Source organism: Protopterus annectens, chromosome 3.part0, assembly GCF_019279795.1.
Source record: "Protopterus annectens isolate FY-2018-M chromosome 3.part0, PAN1.0, whole genome shotgun sequence".
NCBI lineage: Eukaryota > Metazoa > Chordata > Ceratodontiformes > Protopteridae > Protopterus > Protopterus annectens.
This window is the reverse complement of record NC_056731.1, coordinates 248,118,221-248,143,474: the sequence shown is the minus strand read 5'-3', so window position 1 is coordinate 248,143,474 and position 25,254 is coordinate 248,118,221. Positions and strand designations below refer to the sequence as shown.

At 40.3% G+C, this 25,254-nt stretch overlaps 1 protein-coding gene across 1 annotated transcript in view; it reads right to left on the bottom strand.

Moving 5' to 3' along the window:
* The window catches only part of ULK4 (unc-51 like kinase 4), a 4,087,308-nt gene that overhangs the window by 3,293,108 nt on the left and 768,946 nt on the right, over positions 1 to 25,254 (bottom strand). Inside the window, exon 13 of the mRNA XM_044064733.1 lies at positions 4,627 to 4,731. Within this exon, the coding sequence (XP_043920668.1) occupies positions 4,627 to 4,731 (105 nt within the window). The remainder of the gene's footprint in view (positions 1 to 4,626; positions 4,732 to 25,254) is intronic.

Genomic DNA, 25,254 nt, shown 5'->3' with positions numbered 1-25,254 from the left:
AACGTTGAATTTCATATTTCATAACATTGAGACCACAACATCTAAATCCCAAAACATTGAAAACTCAGAACATTGAAAGCGTGCTTCACAACATATACCAAATATATACCATGCCTATCAAACCAGCCTCTATTGTAACACAATCACTACTTCTCAGCACCTTATTCTACTTGTATTACCTCATCACACCTCACTAAACTAACCACTATCCCTTTTTACATATCACTACGTCCAATTGTGCACAACATGCATATTCAACAACTACTATATCCCCTAGCCTCTACTTCCTCAACACTAACATGCTCTTCATCTTTAAACACATACCAAACCCAAAACTACTATTCCCATCTATATCAATTACATCTCTCTATAAAACCTACAACCCATAAAGCAGATTTTAAGCTATTTAAATCTCTCTTTTCCCATATTCAGTATTTTATCTCTAACCTACTCTCTGGTGACATACACCCAAACCCCGGTCCGTCTCCCTCTCTAAACTCAACCTCCTCACCCCATGCTCCCCACTCAGCTCCCCACTCCTAACTCACTTCTCACAGCTCTAAATGCTCAGTGCATCTGTAACAAAATCCCCAATCTCCAAGCCTGGCTTCTCCATAATCAACCGGATATCCTGTGTATCTTAGAAACCTGTCTTAAACCCCATATAAATGATTCGGAATTAATACCACCCAACTAATGCATCATTAGAAAAGATAGAACTCTTAAAAAAGGGGGAGGTATTGTCCTGCTCTACTCCTGTTCTCTTGTAGTCACCCCCTACTCCAAACTATTCCCAAATTTGACAAAGCTGAAGTGATCCCAGTCCTTCTTCAGATAAACAAACAAACTTATCTGCATTGTCTCACTCTATATCCCCTCCTGGAGACAACATCCCAATCCCCAAAGATATTCTCTCCAGGCTCTCTGCCAATATGACAAACAAAACTATAATCCTGGGTGATGTTAATATCAATTGGGCCACAATCCAATCTCCAACCAACTCCCTAAATATAAACCCTTATAACTTCACACAACTTATTAATTCAATAACTAGGCCAGCCAAATACTTCCTCTTTGGAAGCACCCTAAACTGGATTCTAGTTTCCCACCCCACTACATCACTAACAGTGGTAGCCTTCCTGACCCACTAGCTGACCATCTTCCCACTTTCAGCCAGCACCTTCCCTCCTTCCTACAACTGTCTCACACATACACCTCTACCTGGAACCTAAAAAACTTTAACTCCAATGCATTCTCAAATGCATTAAAAACTGTATCCCTAGATAGTGCTGTTACCTATTTTAATACAACTTTCTTAAACCTGCTCAACTCCTTTACTCCCTAGAAACTAAAATGCATAAAAAGTAATCCTGCCCCATGGTTATTTAAAACTACCTTACTCTCCATGCAGCTCTGAGATAAAGGTTGGAAATGCTACCACAAAACTAAAACTCAAACCACCCTTAACGAATATAGTTCACTTCGTAACAAACTAAAAAAAACTCATAATAGCTGACCGTAGAGCTTATTATTCCACACTCTCAAGCCAACCATAACACCAACCCTAAAAATTTCTGGGACGGAATTACATCTCTACTCAACCCGGGAAAAAAAGAAAAACCCCTGCCAAGACCCAAATGCCACCGACCTGGACTTAGCTACCCAATTCAATTCATTTCATTCTTTATACACTCTACATCCTTCACCAAAAACTCTACTTCCCCACATCCACCTTCACTCACCCCTTGCTCCCCTTCCAACTCCAATCCCCCACCTCCTCCCTTCTCCGTGAACCCTATCCCCATCTCTACCATAAAAAAACTTCTTCTAAACCTGAAACCCTGCTCTAATGCCCCTGACGAGATACCCTCCTATTTCCTAAAAATAGCCGCTGAAGCTGTTGCCTTCCCCATCTGTATACTAATTAACCGATCAATTTCCAGAAGCCATGTTCCCCAGCTCTGGAAAAAAGCCTTTATAATCCCACTCCACAAAGGGGGCAACAACAACGATATCCCAGACTTTCGGCCTATTGCCATCTTATCCCCTATTTCTAAACTTCTTGAAAAAATATATTCACCAACAACTACTACCCTATCTCATAAATAACAACCTTCTCACTCCCACTCAGCATGGATTCCGACCCGGCCATAGCACCACTACTGCTCTCCTTTCCTTCCTAGAAACTGTTAAATCTCGGGACTCTGGCCAGATTGTGTCCACCCTCCTCTTAAACCTCTCTAAGGCCTTTCTCTAACAACCTTTTCCTTACTAAACTCTCTAAACTAAATCTTTCCCACTCCTCAATCAGTTGGTTCACCAGTTACCTTGCAAATAGGCAACAAGCAGTTAAATAGAATAAAGCCATTTTACCTTTCTTAGATACTCCCTATAGGTGTACCCCAAGGCTTAATTCTAGGTCCCCTACTATTTAATATTTTCATTAATAAATTCTATCTTGCAATCCCTCAGGGCAACCTTGTCCAATACGAAGACGATTCTACGATAATCTCCTAAGCCATCTCTACTTCCTCCTTAATAAATTAAACACAAGATGCCTTCTCCTCAACTGAACAATGGATGTTAGAAAACCATCTAGCACTCAATGCAACCAAGACTAAACTTATGATATTCACCCGTGCTAAAACTATCATACTAGATAAAAACAATACTCCTCTCAAAATTGTTTCCACTGCTAAACTACTGGGAGTCATCATCAATGACCATTTAAAGTTCAAAAGCCATCTACAAGCAAATATAAAAAAAAAACTCACAAGAAACTTGGTATGCTCTACTGTCACAACCGTTTCATCTCTCCCTCCAATAGGCTTGTTCTCACTACCACTTACCTTATCCCTTTCCTCTTATATGGTGCCTCTATCTTCACTAATCTGCAATCTTCCATCAAGTCAAAACTATCCTCCTGTTACTACAAAATTTCTAAATTTGTAACAGGTCACAGATCCTCAATATGTCACTGTATTCCCCTACATCAACTCAGCTGGCTTGAGCTACCTAACTATGTCACCTACATTCAACTCATTCAAGCACACAAGCTTATCTTCTCCCACACTCTCTGTCCCTCCCTTGCCTCTACCTTCCACCAAATGCATGTTCCTGATAGACACCTAAGATCCAGATTCCAAAATCTAACTGAACTACACAAACCCATCCGCCCACCAGGCAAGCATCTTCTATCCTTTTCTCTCACTCGTCACTGGAATGCTCTCCCACCTGTCATCCGTACCACTAGCAGCCTCCCGGTCTTCAAAACTCTACTTCATTCACACCTAACTTCACTATGGGAATGCTCTTGTTCCTATCCTACATAGCTTCCTGCTTCACAGTTAGTTTATTTTAGATGATACACCTGTTTTAGAGTTCCAAAGTCTTACTACTCCTAGTAGAAACTGTAGGAATTAGATACTTTATTAAAAAAAAAACACTTTTATTATATCGTATTAATTGTTACTCTGCCAAATGCCAACTTTTCAACTTTGTAACTTGAAACTTTTAATTGTATTGTCCTCCAAATGCCAACTTTTTCAACTTGTAACTTGAAAAATTCTAAATTATCTCATATTTTGTAACTCTTTATTTCTGTAATGCTTGTAATTTGTTAACATTGTGTTTTGGAGCTTTTCTCCCCAGGACTCCACTGAAAAAAGTCTCCTAGTGGCCCAATGGACCATCCTGGTAAACAAAACAAACTGCAAATAAATAAATAAATAAATAAAATAAATAAACATTGAAAACTTCAATGCATATGTAAATATCCTCTCCACCTATAACAACACCTAGCTAACAAACACATTTTCTACTATGTTTCTGCAGGGGGGGCAAGCCCTCCCCCTAGACCCCCCATGTGGGGAGCTCTGTCCCCCACACACCCCTGTAAATTCAATATACCAACTCCAAGATCGCACTACAGTGGAAAAAAGTTAATTTCCTAATCTCACTGTATCACAATCACCCTACACTGAGATTAGGAAATTAACTTTTTTACACTGTAGTGTGATCTTGTAGTTGGTATACTGAATTTATGGGGTGTGTGGTGGGTGCAGGGGGGCTTGCCCCCTGCAGAAACGTAGTAGAAAGTGTGCTTGTTAGTTAGGTGGTGTTGTAGATGGAGGTGATATTATTTACTTATACAATGTAGTTTTCAATGTTATGAAGCACACTTTCAATGTTCTCAGTTTTCAATGTTTTGGGTTTTCAGTGTTTTGAATTTTCGATGTTCTGGCCTCAATGTTATGAAATTCAATGTTATGAAGTAGACCCAGAGGGGAAGATGTCCTCGAAAGAAGATTCTATAATAGTGGATGGAGGTTATTTAAGTCTGAAGGGTTGTTTGTATGTGTGTGTGTGTGTGTGGGGGATATCAGTGGCTTGTTTTGGGTTCTCACTTTAAGATGTCATGTAAAATACTTAATCCCACTCAATCAGCTAGCAGTCAACTGTTCATTAGCAATATAATATGGATTTGCCCAGTCATAAGAAACCTAACATATAAAATCTGATTTCTGTAAGAGTAAATCAAAGTGCCAATTACAGATCTAACAGAAGTAAAACATATTATAATGAATGTCACAAACACTTTTTTGAAAGTCTATTTTAAAGTATTACCTTAGGATTGTCAATAATAGGGGTTACAGTAAGATCAGATTCCATATAGATGAGTTCTTTCATCTTGGATTCCATCAGCTGACGACTGGAGTAGCTAATTTCAGACTGTAAAAAAAGTAACATTACTTACTGTAAAAGCACCCATTACTTTATGTAAAACATTACACAGCATGTCTCTCAACTTCTTACTACAAGAAATCTGGACAAAGCCAAAAATAATCGGGGTACAAAGGCTTAAAATCAGGGTCAGATTTTAATTACTGCTCTTATAAACATATAAAGTTGTTAGAATAGCAGGTTTTGCATTAGCATGCACTTTCTTAATGATATGAAGTCTGAAACTGAAATGCCTTCTTTTATTTAGAGACTTCACCCCTCAACAGTTTGCCAGAAAACCACACATTTTATGAGGAAGAGAAGAAAAGTATGAGGCAAAATTCTGGACATTCTGCAAAAAGCTGAACAGTTGATATGATATACAATATCAATTATTACACTTTTTTAATAATTAAACTGCATTTCTATTTTACTCATAGTGCAAACCAGGATGAGCACCATGTAAAAGGAAAACTAGCAACTGAAAAGCAACATGCCTGAGCAACTACTGAACCAAACGTTAACACCGATGAATGCTGGTCTTAGGCTTTACAAAGGCTGAACTTTCATATAACCAGGTTTTCCTATAATAACTACACTATTTTCTAACATATATACAAATTTAAAAAAGGAACAACATTACCACACTGCATATTGAAGTTAACAGGGGGAAAAAAAGCTGGAATACCTTCTTGTGCAGATATCCTAAGGGACTGCTGTGGTTATGTTATACTGCAGCTACCTGTCCAGGTTTATTAGAAATGCACCTTTAAGCAGGCTTTGAATTAATTTTATTGGGGTTAGACTGTATGTCAAATACTAATACATTTCATTGTTTGCCACCACTTGGCACATTCTAAGGTGCCATATTAGCCATTTGTCCATAGCATGGATGGGTCTATATCACATCATTGAATCACAATTATGTGAATGCTTCTGTGTCGAACATCTATTCAGCGAACATACTATACATTGAACTAAGTTTTCAGAAAAAGGTTTCTTAGGGCAAACCAATGGCTGGCCACAATCTGGAATTTGCCCTTTTTCCCTGCTGTAGTGTGATCTAGGAGTTGGTATATTTAATGGGGGTTGTGTTTTATGGTTTTGTCTGCAGTCACTATGGCAGATTACTGTTAGTTTACCCTAGGAAACTTTTTGCTGAAAAGTTAGTTGATGAATAGTATGCTCACGGAAGAGGCATTCGCTTAATTTTGATTCAATGATGAGATATAGACCCAGCCTGGATACACTAATACAGATTTTAGTTACATAACTTTAATAATGATTTGCAAAGGAAAAGGCTGACTAAGGCAAATGAACATAGGACATTTCTTTAGGTGGCAACAAGAGTGGTATGCACCTTCAAAGCAAGATGGACCTGAGGGAAACAACGGACTGGGTGGAGCTACATCAGATCAGGGTCAACACTGAACAAGGATACAATATTAGTAATTGGACATACACAACTGCTGATGTTAACTACCTAGAAGGGGGAAACAATGCTGAAGCTTTAATCTAAAAACTGGTTTGGATTTCTTTCACTTTTATAATTCTCTTAAGTCCTGTAAAAAAAAAAAAAAAAAAAAAAAAAAAAAAACAGAGATGGTGCACAGCTGGATGCATCTGCACATTTATACAACTGGTGAACTCTGCTGTAAGTCCTCATGTACAAGTGCTTAAGTATTTATACTTCTCTTACTCTGTAGTTTCTTTGCATATCATGGGTCATAGATGAAACAATATACTGGATCAACCCACTTAACATGGTTACTATTATTAAATAAAATGGAAAGAAGTTATGCACTTACCATAATGCTCCATCTGTGTCGTCCTTTTCATTATTCCTCAACCTGTGGGTTTTTCTGATTTTGCTGCTTTCAAAAGCTTAGGGTCCGAAACTCGTGCTCCTCCCCTACCCATAATGCCTCACTCCCCCCTTGTTACCTCAGATCAAGTTCGCTGCTACCATATTTGCCAATTATACCATAATATATGCAATGTACATCAATTCTGAAAGTTACCAAAAAAGAACAGAGAAAGAATAGGAGGTCGACAAGGAACAGAGGTTCCTACAAGCATATCTATCAGGTTATTCTGTAGAGAAACAGGGGGAAGGAGGGAGGGAAGAATGAGGAATAATGAAAAGGTCAACACAGATAGAACACTTGTAAGCTGATAGATTGGTTTATATTGTTCTCAGTCGCAACTTTGGGTGGAAAGGATGGATTAGTACATAATGCCACTATGTCTTTATGAAAAATTAAATAAGGGTATTTAGAGGACAGAGCTTGCAATTCAGATACCGTTCTTGCAGAACTGATAACAACTAGAAAAGTAGTCTTTCATAATAAGAATTTCAAATCTACTTTGGCTGATGATTCAAAAGAAGGGTGAACTAGAGCCTGTAAAATCATAGTTAGATCCCAAGGAGGTGTTGGATCTTTGACAAAAGGATAGTACCTCTAAGAAAGGCCTTGCACAATTTTGATGAGGCCAAAGAGGAGGCATTTTCTCTGATATGATAATCTGAAATGGCTGCCAATTGTACTTTTATAGTGGAATGACTGTCCCCCTCATTAAAAATATAAGCAAGGAAATCTAGCACTGCTGGAACAGGATCTAATTTCTGCTGTTGAGACCAAACAGAAAATCTTTTCCATTCGCTTTTGTAAATTCTTCTAATCAAAGATTTGTGGGAAGAGATTAGAATGCTTCAAACTGGGGATGAAATCCTGGCAGATCTAGCCATCATTGGAATTGGAGAAACCATGCGGTTAGTTTCAGACCTGGGAGATCGGGGTAAATTTGCCCTGATGGATGGGATAGCAGATCTGGATGTGGTTCAAGCATCCATGGAGGGCAAATCAGATGAAACCAAAGGAATGTGAACCAGATTTGCCGAGGCCAAGAGGGGGCAATGAGAATCACTTTGCTCTTCAACCTAGAAGCTTTCTGAAGAAACTTGAGGATCAAGGGCAGAGGAGGAAAGGCATAAAGTAATCCGGGAGGCCAAGCATGGACCACAGCATCCCTGTGTGACTGTCCCTGAGGGGGATTAAGGCAAAGAATCTGCTGCACTTGTTGTGGTGAGATGTGAAGAGATCGCAGCAAGGCTGACCTTGTTTGTGGAAGGTCATGTTCGCCACAGACTGATTCAGAGATCACTCTTGAGGCATCAGTAAGACTCTGCTGAGCCTGTCCACTAAAATGATGCACTCCCCTGAAATGTGCGTCACAGTCAGAAAGCAGTACGTAGAGATAGCCCAGTGCCACACTCTCATTGTTTCTCAGCACAGGAGGTAGGATATGGTTCCCCCCTGTTTGCTGATGTATCAAACCACTGACATATTGTCTGCTGTATCGCAACAGTCCCTTGAGGGAGGAAGCTGTGAAATGCCCGCAATGCTAAAAAGACCTCTCTCATCTTCAGGGCAATGATGTGCAGGTTGGTCTCCTGTTATGTCCACTTGCCTTGGACTGTCTTGACCAGGAAATGCCTCCCCACCCCACCTGGCAGGCATCCATTGTCAACATGGCATTTGGGGGAGGAAGAACAAAGGGGCATCCTTGAAAAACCTCCAGGGAGTGAAGCCACCAGAGGAGAGAATCTTTGCACACTTGTGACAGCTGAGGGGGTACTGATGTAGTGACCTCTGGATTGCTAATGTCCACTGCAGAATTCTTATGTGTAGACATGCTGTTGGCAACAGAGTTATGGTGGCAGCCATGGAGTCCAGGCCCCTGAGTGCTAGTTTTGCTGGAGGAATCGGGATTATAAAAATCTGCCCAACATGTATTCTTAGGTTTTAAATCCTGTCGGGAGTAAGGATGGCCAAGGTCTTGGTTGTATCCAAACAAGTCCCTATGAAATTTATGCTCTGAACTGGCTGTAGCTGAAACTTTTCCATGTGGATTGTTATACCCAAGGTAGGAACTAGTTGTAACAGAAAGTCTCTGGCTCAGCTGAGTAGATGCCTTGTTGGAGCGGTTAGGAGCCAGTCATCTACATATGGAAATATGTGGAGTCCTTGTAGTCTGAGATGAGCTGCAACTACCGCCATGCATTTGGTGAAGACCAAGGGGGTTTATGGTGAAACAAAAGGGAGGAGCTCTGAATTGAAAATGACTGGCTCCCAGCCTGAAGCACAGATATCTTCTTGAGTGCTTGTCCATCTTGATGTGGTAGCACTCATCCTACAGGTCTACTGACCATATCCAGTTGTCCATTTTCAAAAGAGGTAGAATGGACTAGACTGTGACCATCCTGAATTTTGTGTTTTTACTGACTTGTTCAGGGAAGTCAGATCCAAAAAAGAATCTCAAGTAAATGCCTAATCTGAGTTGATCTGATGGGACCTTCTGGATGACTCTTTTTTGGAGCAACTTTAAGATCTCCAACTCCGATGCCTCTCTCTGACTGGGTGGAACATCCGGGAGATAATTTTTTGGTTTGGGGAGTTTTGAGAAAGGAAAGGAGTATCCTCTAGATATGATCCTTTGCACCCAGCAATCATCTGTGATGGCTAGCCAGGCTTCTGGGAGTAAAGGATAAGCACCCCCTGACTGCCTCCAGAGAAGGATAGCCAAGCAATCTTTCAGGAGTGCTGAAAGGGCCTGTCCGAGAAGGAATCCTGAGACCTTTGATTTTGCGGACCTCCACTGCCGCTTGGGTGGCATCTACCAATGTAATCATTTCCCCATCTGTCTCTGGGGAAATTTTCTCCCTGAGACTCCTGAAAAGGACCCTGAGATTTCTTGAACCACAGTGCCACCCCCATGCTGATTCCTGGAAATGGATCTTTGGGAGGTAGAAAAATGGATTCCAGTGGCAGACATGGTCTTTCCATCTTTCTCACTACGGGCGAGTGTGTCTCTAACAGTGTGTCCAAACAAAGATAAACCATCAAAAGGGGTATTGACGAAAGACACTTTGAAAGGTTCTGCAAAGTCACACAGAAGCATCGAGGCATGGCACCTAATGGCAATGCGGGTCTCCGGCTGCCCTTGAGATACCCTCTGCTGCATGGAAGATTAACCTCATGGACACACTGGAACTTGACTGCAGAATGGCCAGTCTGATGAGAAGGATTTCCTCTCCTCATCAGACATGGACTCTGTGACTGAGCTACAGAGTTCTTTTATTAAATCCCTCAGTCTGCAGCCCAGCAAAATAGGAAAGGTAGTTTAAGGCTCGTAAAGTGAAGGTAGATGAAGTGTAAACTCTCTTGCCGAATCTGTCCATGGCCCTAGACTTCTTGTTAGGGGGGTAGACAGTGGAGCTTTCTTGGGCCAGATACTTTTTGGTCGGTGCCGCAACCACCATGGCATCGACCAGGATTCGTTTAGTCCAATGGGGTCAGTTAGGGGGAGCACTAAGGATTTTGTCTGCATGATTGGGAATAGGTTCTGTTGTGTCCAGATCCTTCCAAACCCTGCTTGATACCAGGATGAGAAGTGCATCAGCATGGGACGACACCCTGGATACAGAAAGGTTGGACCTGAAAGCCTCCAAGAACACCCTTTCCTCTGGGATAGGGTTTTGGGAAGACCACCCATTCTCTTTGCCACAGGATTTCCAAGATGTGGCCAAAGGGGACATCCTCAGGTGGAGATCTGGGGGACCCTTCCCCTTCTTCAAAATTGGTGCCTTCTGTGACGGAGTCCTCTGGCAAATCCAGTTGCCTCCTTTTGCACCTACTCTTTTGGGGAATCTCCTCCATGGGGTGTTCTGGACAGACATCAAAAAAGACTTGGGGTTCCAAAGGTGAAAGTACTTGTAGGGTTTGCTGGGCAGCTGTCCAGAGGGGGGGGCAGTGATGAGGTCTCAGAAACAGTCTCCAAGGGGAGTGAGAAGTGGATCCGAAAATAATGGGAGCTGAGGATCTCCTGGGCATGGAGAGGACACTCTCCACTACCTTTAAAGCAGAATTGGCTAGAGATGTTGAATACCATCCTTCTGGAATCTGAAACTACAGGGACAAGGGATCCCCAAGCTCCTCCAGCCCTCAGCTCCAAGAGGGAAGCCAGGGCTAAGATGTCAAAAGCCAACCTCTGAGGGAAATCAACAGCTCTGAAAACTTCAGAGGTGAGGTCAACCCCTCAGAGCTGAAGTCGAGGCTTCAGCTCCGACAGCCACTCTGTCCCGACACAGTCGGTGCCGAGCGAGTCAGGGAAGGTGCCAAGGTCGAAGTGCGATATACTATCAGCTCCATCCCCTCAGCTCTCAGGGGTATTCGGATCCAAGGGATTCCAAACAGCAGGTCAGATGGGAGAAGGAGCTAAAAGTTTAAAGGGTGCCTTTTTGCCCACAGTTCTGGTAGGGGATAGGGCTGGTAACATCCCCATCTGGATATGTGTCTGAAGGAACCACCTCATCAATATGTCCACCTCTGATTCCAAAAGTCTGTGGGAAGACCAGACAGAAGATGCTATGGAAGGTGGCCTGGACGAAATCCTCGGAGATCTCTCTCTTTACAAGGAGACCCTGTAGTAGGAGGAGGAAGCTCCAAAGGGAAGGGAGCTCAGGGCTGAGATGAGGACTGGGTGGACTTACTCATCTCTGAGGGTCTGGGATCCAACGCCTTAGGAGCCTTGGCTGGAGGGTCATCCGAAGACCACGTAGCAGATTTCCCCTGTGAACGTTTTCGGCATTCCCTGTCTTCTCTATGATTTTACAAGGGGGTTGTACCCATGAAGACAAAAAACCTACAGACTGGGCTGAAGGAGGGAAAAGGCCCTTCAAAATAAGTCTATTTCTCCTGTCAGCCAGTGGTCTCTGATGAAACCCCCATGCACATGGAGCAGGAGACTTCGTGGTGAGCAGGGACGAGACAATATATGCACTTCCTGTGAGCATCAGATAAGGGAATCTTGAGCCAACAGGAAGTGCATTTTTTGAAATCTAAAGGTTTCTCAGACATACGATAACACTAGTGAAGGAAGAAGAAAAGAGGAGGGAGAAAAAAGGGGAAAAAAATTTGAGCCAAGAAAACTCCAGCGGACGCATAACTACTAAAACTAAGACTTTTATATATATATATATATATATGTGTGTGTGTGTTTTTGTGTGTGTGTGTGTGTGTGTGTGTGTGTACATTATAGGCAGAAACACAGTTAGGAGGTAGGGTAGAGCAGAGTGTAAAGGAAGCTACACCAAAACTAAAGCAACTTACCTGAATACTGAAAAAAAAACTTCTCACAAGGAGTTTGAGTCAGCCGACCGTGATGCTTCTCCTAAGAGAGACAGACAACATCTGTGGTAACCTGGGGGGGGGGGGTGAGGCATTATGGGTAGTGGTGGAGCTCAAGTTTCGGAGTCTAAGCTTTTGAAAGTGACCGAGTTGGATCTGAAACCCACAGGTCGAGGAAGAATGAAAATGACATCAGATTAATATGTAACATCTGTGTTTCAGTTTTTTTTTTAAACAAGAAACATCTTTGTTAAATTATCACATATGACATAGGCAATCATACATTATGTAAATGAAGAAAAAAACATATTGACATAATTTTAGTTGCAAACATTATACATTGCAAATCATGTTGACATAACTGTAGTTGCAAACATTATACATCACTTACAATCTATCCAGTCACTGTCAGTCAAAATTACACAGCTCATTCAAATCCTGCTTCTTTTAAACCTTGTTCCTCCTCTGCATGTACTGTTCCCACATTTCCTCTTTTTTTCCTATATAATTTGCTCCTATCTTTTTCTAAAGGACCCAATTCCAGACTTGTTTTTTTTCTGTTACTATATTCACTACTTCTAGTAAAGTTGGTTTAGACTTTGATTTCCACTTTCTAGTAGCTGTTTTCTTATGGCAGCCACCATAATTAGACTCATCCTGGCCTTACTATCTCTACACAATTCTGATTCTGTATCATGGCTCAAAAAATAACTTCCTTAGTTACACCAAAATTGCTCACACAGTATCTCTGACAGAGCAGTCTGCAAGGAATCTTTAAAGTCAGCCAACTCATTACACTCCCAGAAAATATGTTCCCAGTTGCCTCTTTCTTCCCCATCACACCTCCAACATCTGTCTACCTGAGGAAAAATTTATTGCTGTCTACTTGGGTATAAAAATATCTATGTAAGCACTTCCAAGCAAATATCCTAAATCTTGTAGACTGTTGCATATATGGGAGACATACATATATCCCCCACTGGTTCTTTGTGAATTGCTTACCCAATCTCTCTTCCCAATCCTTCTCAGTATTGACATAGTTTTCTTGTTAACTTTCAATTGTTATTTTTATTTTTATACATCTTTATTAAACATGACATTTTTCAAAAGTTCTATAGTCTGCAAGTACAGTAATAGAAAAGAAAAGGAAAAAACAATTACATTTCTTTTATTTTCATGCAGGACACGTTTTCTTTCTACCTGAAAACTATTTGGTATATATTTTTGCCACAAATTCCATATATTTCTATGTAATCTGCGCCTTCCACTTAAGATCCTGCCTCTTGTTCTTTTATCTCTTTTACTATGTCCAGTATTTTAGTCAAGGTCAGCCTAAAACTGGATTGCCCTTTAAAAGCAATTGTTTTTTTTTGGAAGGAAACCGCATTAAACTTAATAAGGCCTTACTATGTCTGGGTAATTCAGATCCTATATCCCAATTCAAAAGAATAATTTCTTTATCTACAACCATTTGTTGCCCTAAAATTTCTGCCAAATTACTCTGTAGGGAATTCTTGAAATCTGCCAATCCATTACATTCCCCAAAAAACATTTTCTTAATTACCTCTCTTTTCTATCACAACTCCAGCAATTGCTATCAATCTGAGAAAAAAAAGTATCTGAAGTCTGCTTGGGGTATAAAATACTTATGTAAAAACTTCCAAGCAAAAATCCTAAACCTTCTGGACGTTGTCACATACTTCACAGCCTTACAGATGTACTCCCATTATTCCTTTGTATAGTGTCTTTCCATTCTCTCTTCTCAATCTCTACTAACCTCCTCTAATTCATTCTTACAGTTATGCAATATTTTATATGCCCTAATATTTATATTTTTTTAAGAGCAACTGCTGTTCTAGGCTCAGCTAAAAACAATACCAGAGCTGGTCTTTCATTTAACAATCCACCACCCCTTTCTCTTTACCTATAGTCTGATATCAATCCCAAATAGGAAAGGCAGACTCTAACCTGCAATCCAAATTTCTGCTTGGCTCATCCCGCTCTACTACCTTTCTCTTGGTTCCTTTGCTAATTTTCTCCTGTACATCTGTCCCAGCTTGCATATTTTCTACACCCATACTTACAGTCATCCATACTGGTATTCTTTAGCAAATTCTTGGTTATGACTAGAATGCAGCTGCCTTAATCATCTTGCAAATGTTTATTTCAGCTGTAATTATCAGTTTGTTTCTGTAAAATCCTATAAAGAGTTTAAATCAGACACTACAGCATAATGTTGTCCACTCTGTCTCTCTAATATGTATTTGCCTATTTATTCTCTGATACATGGTTGAATAAATGCCTCAATTTTTTTTTGTTTACTTAATCAGACCAAGTACTTTCCTTTTTCTAAAAGAAAACGTGCAAACAACACAGCTGATAAAGACGTTTAATGTACAAAATAAAATAAAATAAAAGTGAGAGCTTTCTTATATACAATACTTCTTCAGACCAACTAACAAACACATTAAGCTGCATCAATAAATAGGCAACTCAATTAATAAGTCAAACACTCATCATTGTTACCATAACAACTAATTAGTGTTTAAGCTTCCTTGAAAACAAGTAAGGTTTAAGTGAAATATTATCATTCAAACCAAAGCCTCTATCTGCCTGCAGGGCGATGATCCATTTCAATTCATTGTTCTCCATTTTGTTAACAATACGTCCACTCCTAATACTCTTAGAAGTTAACTGTACCACTCTAAATAGAAAAGTATGATTAATATTGGACGCAATATGTTTACTCAGTGCATTTGTTCTAATCTTCCTTCGAATTTCACCCAGATTCCAGAATTTTTCTTTAAGACCACGATTAGTCTTTCCAACATAAAAACATGAGAAACCCCTATAGGTGGCAAGATATACCAGATCTTTACTTTTGCATTCAACACAGAATCTAAATTCATACTTAATATTAGTAGTAGGATGTACAAAGACTTGCATGTCTATACTATAATCACAGGCCTTACAACTACGGCAAGGATAGGTACCCAACCTAGAAGATGACGGTCGTTCAACACAAAGAATTATGTTTAAACCAAAGTCTCTGCTTAAGATTCCTTGCATTTTAAAATAAAAGCTTGGTTGCATCCCTACAATTTTTTTAGTCTCTCATCAACCAGCAGAAAGGGCCAATTCCTTTTTATAACCATACAAACATCACTGACATTGTTAGAAAACGTAAGTTTTTTTCTGGGTTGTCTACGACTTATATGTTTAACAGTATCAGTCCTCTTCTTCCTTTCAGAAAAATAGGGCCTTCCTTGTGTTTCCCTCAATTCTATAACCTCTGTGACAACACCATTAACTTCTTTATAACCACAGCATCTCTCACAAAACTCAGTACCGAAGTTATCAAAAATACTTTGCAGACTACTGTCATCCATACATAACCTAGATGCCCGCAGAACCTGTCTTTTCAGTATGTTCTTATTCTTCTTCTTCTTTCGGCTTTTCCCGGTTGGGGTCGCCACAGCGGATCATCTGTCTGCTCATGATTGGCAGTGGAGTTTTACAGTGTTGAGTTACTAGCCCGACGCCCAACCTACCACAGAAGGCACACACACTCAAACCTAGGGCCAATTTAGAGTGTCCAGTCTACATACTGCATGTCTTTGGGATGTGGGAGGAAACCGGAGCAACCGGAGGAAACCCACGCGACCACAGGGAGGACATGCAGACTCCACACAGAAGGCATCCCAGCCGAGAATCGAACTGGAGAACCTCTTGCTGTGAGGTGGCAACGCTAACCGCTGTACTATATATATATATATATATATATATATATATATGTATATATATATAATTTGGATGCATACTAATCCTATGTAATTTAATGTTCTTACAACAAAACTTCCTACATAATTCGGATCCACACTTACCACTGGCATACTTATAAACATGGACATCAAATAAATCTATAGAACAAAACTCATACTTCCATTAAGCCTTTGCACAAACTCATTGAGTTGTTCATGCGTACTTTGCCACAAAATAAACACATCATCAACAGATCTGCTATAACATACTAAACAGTCTAGGAATGGGTTATTAGCATACATATTACCTTCTTCCCAGCCATCACTATATTGGTATAGCTATTGGCACACCATAGCTACACCAAGTTTCGGCAGGTAAAATTCACAATTAAATATGAAAAGATTATTCTCTAAACTAATTTCTAATAATGTACAAATCAACAAAATATGATTGTTTGTATAACCACTATGCTTATGTAAAAAACTTCTAATAGCTTCCAGACCATAGTCATTTGGAACAACTGTGAATAATGTGGTGACATCCATCGTCACAAACAAAAGACCAGAACAGTCACCTACTGTTGAAACACTCTCATAGAGTACCATTAAAAAAATCTTGTGTGCCCCTCAACACAGCTGGAGCTTTATTCAAAAATTGTTTCAATTTATCCTCCATGTAAACTGACAAGGTCTCAGTCAACCAACCCTGCCTCGCCACTATAGGTCTCATAAGGTGTCAGGACATTACTTTTATGTATTTTGGGGAGGCCATTAAGAACAAGTACTGTTGGATTCTCAACCCTAAAAAAGGTATAAAAATTGTAGGTGATCAATCCAGTCGTTAACAAATCATACAAATCCAAACGTACTTTCTCAATAACAGACGCTAGTTTAAATTGCTCAATATGACAATAAGATAACTCATCAGATAGGTGCTTCTGTATACAATCAATATAAAAACTAATATCCATAACGACCAGTGCACCTCCCTTGTCTGCTGATCTAATACATATAGTGTTGTTTGACTCCAGCACAGTCACAGCTGCATACGCTTACCTCTTGCTAGAGAGCATCTGCTGTAAATCTTTTTCATAAATCAGAACAAAAGCCTCTAAAGTTGAGTGCAAGGGAGGATTAATGAACTTGGTTCTTTTAATCGTTTTGGTCCCATGACAGAGACTGTACAGATAAGTACACTTTTAGATAAAGAACAAAATACTATAAGTAGTTTTGTGAAGACTTTCATTCTGATTAAAAACTGTGCATTATAGAAATAACATAAGAAGATTTCTTACAACTCATTTTCTAAGAAAATTCACATAGGTGAAATTTTCCTAGAAGTAAAACGTGTTGTAAACCATTGTCATGTAAACACCATTAATAAAGTTTAAGCAAGGTCTGCTGCTATAGTACATAATAGCATTCCCAGTGTAATAGCAAGTTGCACATGATTAACTTCGTTTGTGCAGGACAGATGAGACATCTGTTACAATAATAAAATGGTGTAAGGGTACAGGTGATAAGATTATACACTTTACACATCACATCAAGTACAAATGCCAAATAAATAAATAAATAAATAAGTGATAAATGATGTGAATTACTTTAAATTTACTTTTAGCTGTGCAGATTTGTGGATCTTGCTTAGTTTGCAGTTATGCAGAAATAGAAAATAGAAAACTAAGATAAATAAGTGTTAATGCATTAGTCTGTACATGTTATTTTATTGAAGAGAAAAAAACTGCATTGGTATTTAAAGGCTGTGCAATCCTGGATTCATTTCAAGCCATTCAGTAACATTCTCAATTGTTCAGTAAGATATAAACTTGAACAAAACTGGCTTTGTTTATGGTTATTAGAAGGTTGAAGAATATAGTTGTCTTGCTGGGACAGTTATATCAGTTTGGAATTGATGTGAGATTGGGGCAAAGTTTTTGCAAGGTAGCTTTTGAAAGACTAGTAGCTAGCTGCATTGTTTCTTCTTTGTATGCTGTGACATTAGACTAGTTATATTTTGTTTAGATCTCCCATGGCAGAGACTGTACAGAATAGTAATGCTCCAGCTATATTCTTTCTTGCCATGAGTAATAGGATGTGCTTTTAGTAACAGTCAGCTAACTCCTTCATGCTTCTTTTAACTTTCCCATTGACCATACAAGGAAACATGTTCTTATTTTACATACTTTTAAAACCTACAGGGCAACATAGCATTTTACAGTAGTTGCAGCAAAAGAAGTGCAGTAAGCTCCATGATATGTTCATTAGTGCAAGTTGCTGAAACATTAGATCTGGAGAAAGAAAACACTTCATTGTTGCACTGATCAATGAATTCTCAATCATCAAAGATGATTGCTGCACGTACTGCTGGCTGTCAAATATACTGTTTTTAGAGATAGCTTAACCACAGCGAATAGGGAATAGATACCATTACATGGCAATGACTGTCATATTTGTGCTATGCCATAGTATTAGGAGTGTGAGGGAATAAAGGGGTTATTTCTTATCTGCAAACATGTTTACTACTGCGTTTTGTTTAAAGAAATTCTTGGTGATGGAAGACAATTCCGAAGAAGTGGTGTTCTCTGTGATAATATATCTAACATACTGGAGGATAGAAATGTATCACAGAAAATTCCACTTCTTCGGAATCACCTTCCTCTCCACGTAAAATACAGTACTTTTCTAACTATTCAAATGCAATCTGGATGAATGGATGAACAACTGCAAATTCACCTCTGGTTTTGCACCCTCATGGATAGAAGCAACATGCAAATGTTCTACTTGTCTGGATTATTCGTACTTAAAATATAAGGACTAAAAACTTAATGGAAATGTATGGTTGTTTTAAAAATCCTTACAGATCAACAGCCTAGCAAGTACCTATGAATCTATTTATGAAACTACTCTCCTTGATGAGTCCTGTGGTTGGGTTTATCCTCTCAAACAACTGCAGTCCTGGAAAATTTTGAGGAAGCTCCCCCACTCACAGCATAAATACTCAAGTGTCAACACTTGCTATATTGTTACATGACAACTACATAAGCAATCACCTAGCCCATGAATACCCAAGTTCACCACCAGCCAACAGCAAACACACTTCCTGCAAATCAAGAAATAATAATAAATGATCTGGCACCCACACTGCTAAAAAAGAATCAACTAGTATATACTTGTCCAAATTACGACAAACTCTAAAAGAAAAGGCGGAGTGTAGGAGCCACCCATGCACTGGGGAATAAGAGAATGGTACCAGACACTCAATACAGAAGGCCCCCTCATAGATCAAATGATGCAATAAGAATGTATCAATTATGCTTGACAACTAGGACCCCTCCTAACAGGTCCTATGTCTGAGAGCTCCCAGTAGTAAGACACCATGGTGGAAGTAGCCACAGAATAATCCAGGTATGTTTCAGAGGGCTGAGACCTGAAATACAGACATACCAAAGGAAGCCTGACTTCTAAAGATGATGCTGAGACAATACTTTCTGAAGCCATGCACTGAAGACCAAGTGGCTACTGTGCAGATGTCTGCAAATGAGACTTTCTTGTATCTCACACTGGAAGTAGACACACCACTTGTAGAGTAACTTCTCACAGTGGCATTTTTAAGTAAGTGGTTTGTCAGTCACAATCAAAGATAATACAATTAGTAGTCTACTTAGAAAGCATTTGCTTGACAACTCTAAGCCCCACCCTTCTTGGTGAGAAGGACACAAAAAGCTAGTCCATCTTCCTATACAGGTGCACCAACATCAGGAAAGCCTAGTGCACATCCAGAGGGAGAAAAGCCCGATATCTCCTAATTTTTGCCACATTAAAGAAAACAGTAACAAATAGACTCAATCAAACAGTAATACTGACTGCAGGTGGTGGTGGTGCTGCGGTAGCATTGTCGCCTCACAATTAGACGTTGCACGTTCAATTCTCAGTTAGAGCGTCTTCTGTGTGTCGACATGCGTGAATGGGTGTTACTTCGCTGAAGGTTGTGCATTAGGCCTGCAAACCACTGCAGGAATGCCCAAATCAGCTTTTTTCGGAGCTTGTCATATGTGTTCTCTAAGTCTAGGAATGTCCAGCTAGACTCTTTCCTTATCTCTAGCTTCTTCACAACTGTCTGTCTCACTGAAAATATCAGGTCAGCTGTGGTGCATCCAGCTCTGAATCTGAACTGCTCATCTCCCATCCCACTTTCTACTACTATGCATATTTGCTTATCAATCACCCTCTCCATAACTTTCACGCATTGTGAGAGGAGTATGATACCTCCATACTGCTCACAATTGTGATTGTCCCCTTTGTTTTTGTACACTAGCACTAGTATGCTTATTTTCCAATCATATGGGATATGCCTTTCTCTCTGTGCTGCTTTGAGTACCTTTAGAAGACATTTCTCCCCTATCTCACCCAACATTTTGATCATTTCTGCTAAGGACTCATCTAAGTCTGCTGCTTTCCCTGGCTTTGTTTTCCTTAGTACTGTTTTTACTTCTTCTAGGGTGGGCTTTTCCTCTTATTTCATTGTAGGCTGTGTCTGGGGCAGTATAGCTTCTGTTGGGTTTTCTTAATTCCAAAGCTGCTGGAAATACTCCTATCTACCTTTGATGTTCTGTGGACTTGTAAGCAGGTTGTTGCTGGCCTTCCTTACAAAGGGTGTCTGTCTCCCTTATCTTTCTGTCTTTGCCTTGCAAACTGATTGAGTTTTTTGTACTGTCCAGTCACTTTCCAGAAGTTGGTAGAGTGCCGCTGTTTCCTTGTTCCTTGCTACTGCAACTCCTCTCTTAGATACTTTGTTAGCCAAATAATATTCATTCTTAATCTGGTCTGTATTTTCTATTTCCCAGTTTTTCCTGCACTCTTTCTTTCTTTTGATGTCTTCCTGAACTTCTGCATTCCACCACCAGCTTTCCTTATGTACATTATTTCCATTTCTGGCTCGACCACATATCTGTTCTGTAGTCCTCACTACATGCTGTTTTCAGGTGCTGCCATTCTTCCTCCACTCCACCTATTTCCTCCTCTTCCTGAGATGCTAGAGCCCTGAATAATTCCTTTAACTCCTGTGCTTTCTCTCCAGTCAACTTCCACATCTTCAGCCTAGTCTCTGTTGACCTTAGAGCCTTCTCTGACCACTGACTGCAGTTGATTGTGGCAACCAGTGGTTTAAGCTATGGGCCAACTATTTCAATGGGGATAATTTTGCAATCATTGATACTATCCCTGTGCCCTTTCCTTACTAGGAGGAAGTCTGCCCATGTTGCATGTTGGCTACTCTTGCATGCAATCTTGTAACCGTCTCCCTTGCTGAACCATATATCGGCCACCATCAAGCCATTTGCCAGGCAGAAATCTAGAATGGCCTCTCCTTCTTTATTCCTGTTGTCCTACCAATGTGCACCCAGACCATCCTCATATCCTGCTCTGTCTGCCTGTCCTGGTACATGCATTCAGGTCACCCACTATTAACACTGGTTCATGCTGTCCTGCTTTATCCAGAAGATCCTGGAACTACTGTCTGAATGCACTCTTTCCTTTGCTATCACAACCTTGCTGTGGGCATAGGCTGAGATTATGAATGGTGTCCAATCCTTACAATGCAGTCTGAATGCCATAAGTCTATTACTAATTCTGATGATAGCCCTCATTGCCTTCTGAAGCCTCTTCTTCACCACAATTCCCATACCAATTCTAGTTTTTCCTCCTGCTAAGTAGTAGACTCTGGATCCCAAGTCAAGTGGCTTTGCTGTACTGCCCTTCCATCTTGCCTCCTGGATACACAGGATGTCCAGCCTCCTCCTTACCATCATGTCATCCACTTCCAAGCTGCGTCTTGTCAATGAACCTGCACTGAGTGTAGTAATCCTTAAGTTCATGTTTAGCAGGTTGATTGGTTTTACATCCAGCTTTCACTCAACACAGCTATTCTAGGTAACCCAAGCTGGGCAACTCAACTGGACAACAGCCTTTAAGTGGCTTACTGGCCCAGTTCTGCTGGGCTTTATGGCAAGCACACACTGGCCAGTAAGGGCACATACACCCTTCCCACTGTTAGCATGTGTCCCTGGTGTAGGTCAAACTAGGCCAAGTCCTCAGCTCACTTACCTGACAAATATTCATGCCCATGTGGTGACCTTAGTCAACACAACCAAATCACCTAGAGCCAATTTTTAAGACAAGTGGCTAGCCCTGCCATAGTGTGCAATCTGTGATACATGTTCTCCTATCAAGAGGATACTGAGTACTACAGTTGATGCCCAAAGTGGTTGACCTTTACAACTCATGCCCCTATAGGGCACAATTTAACTTTTTGACATGAGAATTTCTTGAAAGAAAGGGATTCATGGGCAGACATAAAAAAATAGCCACCAAATGAATCTTAGAGGAGTAAGACAGGCACAGGAAAGTAACTCACACAAACATTGTAAAACCATATAAACACTAGCCCTGAATGGATGCTGGTTATATTACCAGGAACAAATGGAAAACCTTTTCCAGTTGCCTATATATGATTTTCTAGTAGGAGACTTTTTTGCCTCCATTAGTACCTGCTGCATGTCATCAGAAAACATGTGCCTAAAAGGTATTATGACCCTATCTTCCAGGTAGTCAGCAGAAGTTGTTTGGGGTTGGGATGTGTCAAACACCCCTATTTTTGTGTGAGCAGATCCAGTATGTGAAGAATCTTATGCTCATTTCCAAAAGAGGAGAGAACCACTGCTGCTTGGGCCAGACGGGAGTCACCACAATGTTCTTGAGGTATTCCTTCTGAATCTTCAAAGTACCCTGTATGTCAATGGAAAGTGTGAAAAGGCATATAGGAGCATTCCTATCCAAAGCAAATAAAATACATTGGTTTTCCAGGCCTTTATGTATGGAGTTCTGGAGCAGAATTTTGTCAGATGACTGTTCAGAGAGGAGGCAAAAAGGAACCTCCCACAGATGGAGCAAATCTTAAAAGACCCCTTATCTAGTTTTAATTCATGAGGGCCTTCCTTTGTCCTGCTCAGCTTGTTTGCCACAAAATTTTGTTCTGCCAGAATGTAGGATGCCTATTGAGTAAGATTATGCTGTAAAGCTATATCTCATGATAACAAGGCTAGTCTGCACAGGGGGTAAGATCTGGTTCCCTTTGCTTATGTACTAAATCACTGACGTATTGTGTGTAACAACATGAAGTGGTCTTGGGGACAGAGGTAATTCAGATAGTGGAGTGCCTTGATAAGGACAAGCAACTCTTTCATATTTGTGTGTTTATATTTTTGTTGTCCCTGATACCTTGCATTTTTATCCTCCTTGACACTATTCCACAAGTCTGAGGTGTCTGTGGTGACAGACTACTTTGGAGCAGGAGAGGAGAAAGGGAGCCATGGATTCAGGGATATCTGATGTCTCCTCCAAGTGATTTCTCTTCTGACAAATCCCAGAACTACAATCTGAAAAGATAATGGGTAATGGTGTTGGGCCCAAAGAGACTTCAGACACCATTGTCTCTCTCTCATGTGGAGTCTTGCCAGAGGTATGATGAGAATGATAGATGCCATGAGACGCAGAATCCGGGGCGGCACAGTGGTGCAGTGGTTAACATTGTCACCTCACAGCAAGAGGTTCTCCGGTTCAATTCTCGGCTGGGGTGCCTTCTGTGTGGAGTTTGCATGTTCTCCCTGTGTTCGCGTGGGTTTCCTCCGGGTACTCCGGTTTCCTCCCACATTCCAAAGACATGCATCTGGAGCATTTCTCCCCGGGCCTCCGCTGAAAACAGGCTCTGTGGAACCTAGTCGGACTTTCCCGGTCAACAAATGATAAATAAAAATAAATAAATAAATAAAATCCAGAGATATTACCTCACAGTGACTGACGTCCGAGTGGAAACCCCTGAAACAGATCTAAATATAAATCTATTTTTCTGGTGGAAGAAAAACTCTCTGTACTGAGGTGTTTAACAGACTCTCCATTACATATGATTGAGTTTCTGGGGAGTCTGTTTAACAGACTCCCCAGAAACTCAATCATATGTAACAGAGTACAAAAATGACTTTTGAAAGTTCTGGCATTTCAGCCTTCACAAGAGAACTTTTACCCAAGTGATAAATTCCTGATACCTTGAAAAAGACTCTGCAAGAATATGCAAGTTGTCTAAAGATGGAAAAATGTCGATACCCTGTGGCCTACAATAGGTTATGTCCACAGCTAGACACTTTGTGAACACTCTTGGAGCAGTAGATACCCACAGAGTAAGGCAGAGAGATGATAATGTAATCCAAACACACAAAACCTTAAGAAAGGTCAGATTTCTGGATAAATATGAATGTGCTGGATAATCTTTTTTAATGTAAGGTTACATTACAGGTTGTGAAGTGAAAGCACTATCACATACTGGTTTACGAAAGAAAGGTCAAGAAATGGTCTACATGCATTGTCTTTCTTTGGAACCAAAAACATTCTTAAATAAAAACCTTTTCCCAAATGAAGCTAGGTACAGTTTCTATTACCTTTGAGATAGCATGTGCTGTAGGATAGGAGGGAACAGAGGGGTTTGGTCTGGTAGATGTAGAATAATCCCATGGAATGAAGGAATTTCTTCCCATTGACATCTATAAGCTTGCTAAATCAACCCCAGAGCCTGTTTGTCTTAAACAATCTGTTGCCAAAGACAGAAATGTAGATTCAGACTTTCTGAAATGAATATGAGACTGCCAGAGTGCATGGGAGTGACAAGGTCCTTATATAGTCATTCTGCCTTATTTGATGTCCTTTGTTCTGGGGGGGGGGGTCCTGCTTTCTTTTTTGGAACCTCCCTGTCATTGTTTTTTAAATGAATGCTCACTAGCATTTTGCTGAGATTGTTTATTTTGTTTCTTGGCAAAATTAGATGAGGCAGATGAAAACATCTTGGAAAATTTGGAGGAGGCTGAAAAATCTGAGTGATTCCCTGTATCGGCTTACCTCTCTCATTTTTTTTGATAACTGCAGTCACGATAACTCCTTTGTATGAAGCTACATCCTATGCTTACAAGCCAGTTAACCCTTTTTATATCTATGTAAGTACATTTCTCCCCAATGTGTTTTTATATGAAAAGGCTTGCTGTCACTGTTTGCTAGTATTCTCTAATGTACTTGTACCTATAATATGCGGTTTACAGCCTGCTAGTCTCACGGTGTTGTATGAACTGTAATCAGAACATCTGAAGTCCCTACCAGCACTCTCTGCTCATAGTCATAACTGATTGTAGCAATGAGAGTGTGTACAGTGTTGAGCTACTGACCAGAACTGTGCCGCTGATGCTTATTATTGGTTCTTTTGCCGCCAATTTCTTTAGTGTTGACCTGCATTTATGTAACAGTGTTTGACACATGCTGTTCTGTTTTTCTTTTTGCTTGAATTTCACTACCTACTGCCTGCTGACCTTCTAACCTATTTTTCTTTCTCCTTAGCTTTTAGCCCCATTTCAGTTTAATCCTTCAGCCTCCCAACCACTAAGACACTCTGCCCGGAATGCATCTCTCTCTAGATATCTCCTGTCCTACAGCTGAACAGACATCATTTTAAAAAAAGTAAATAGTGTAGGTCTACTCTTATACTT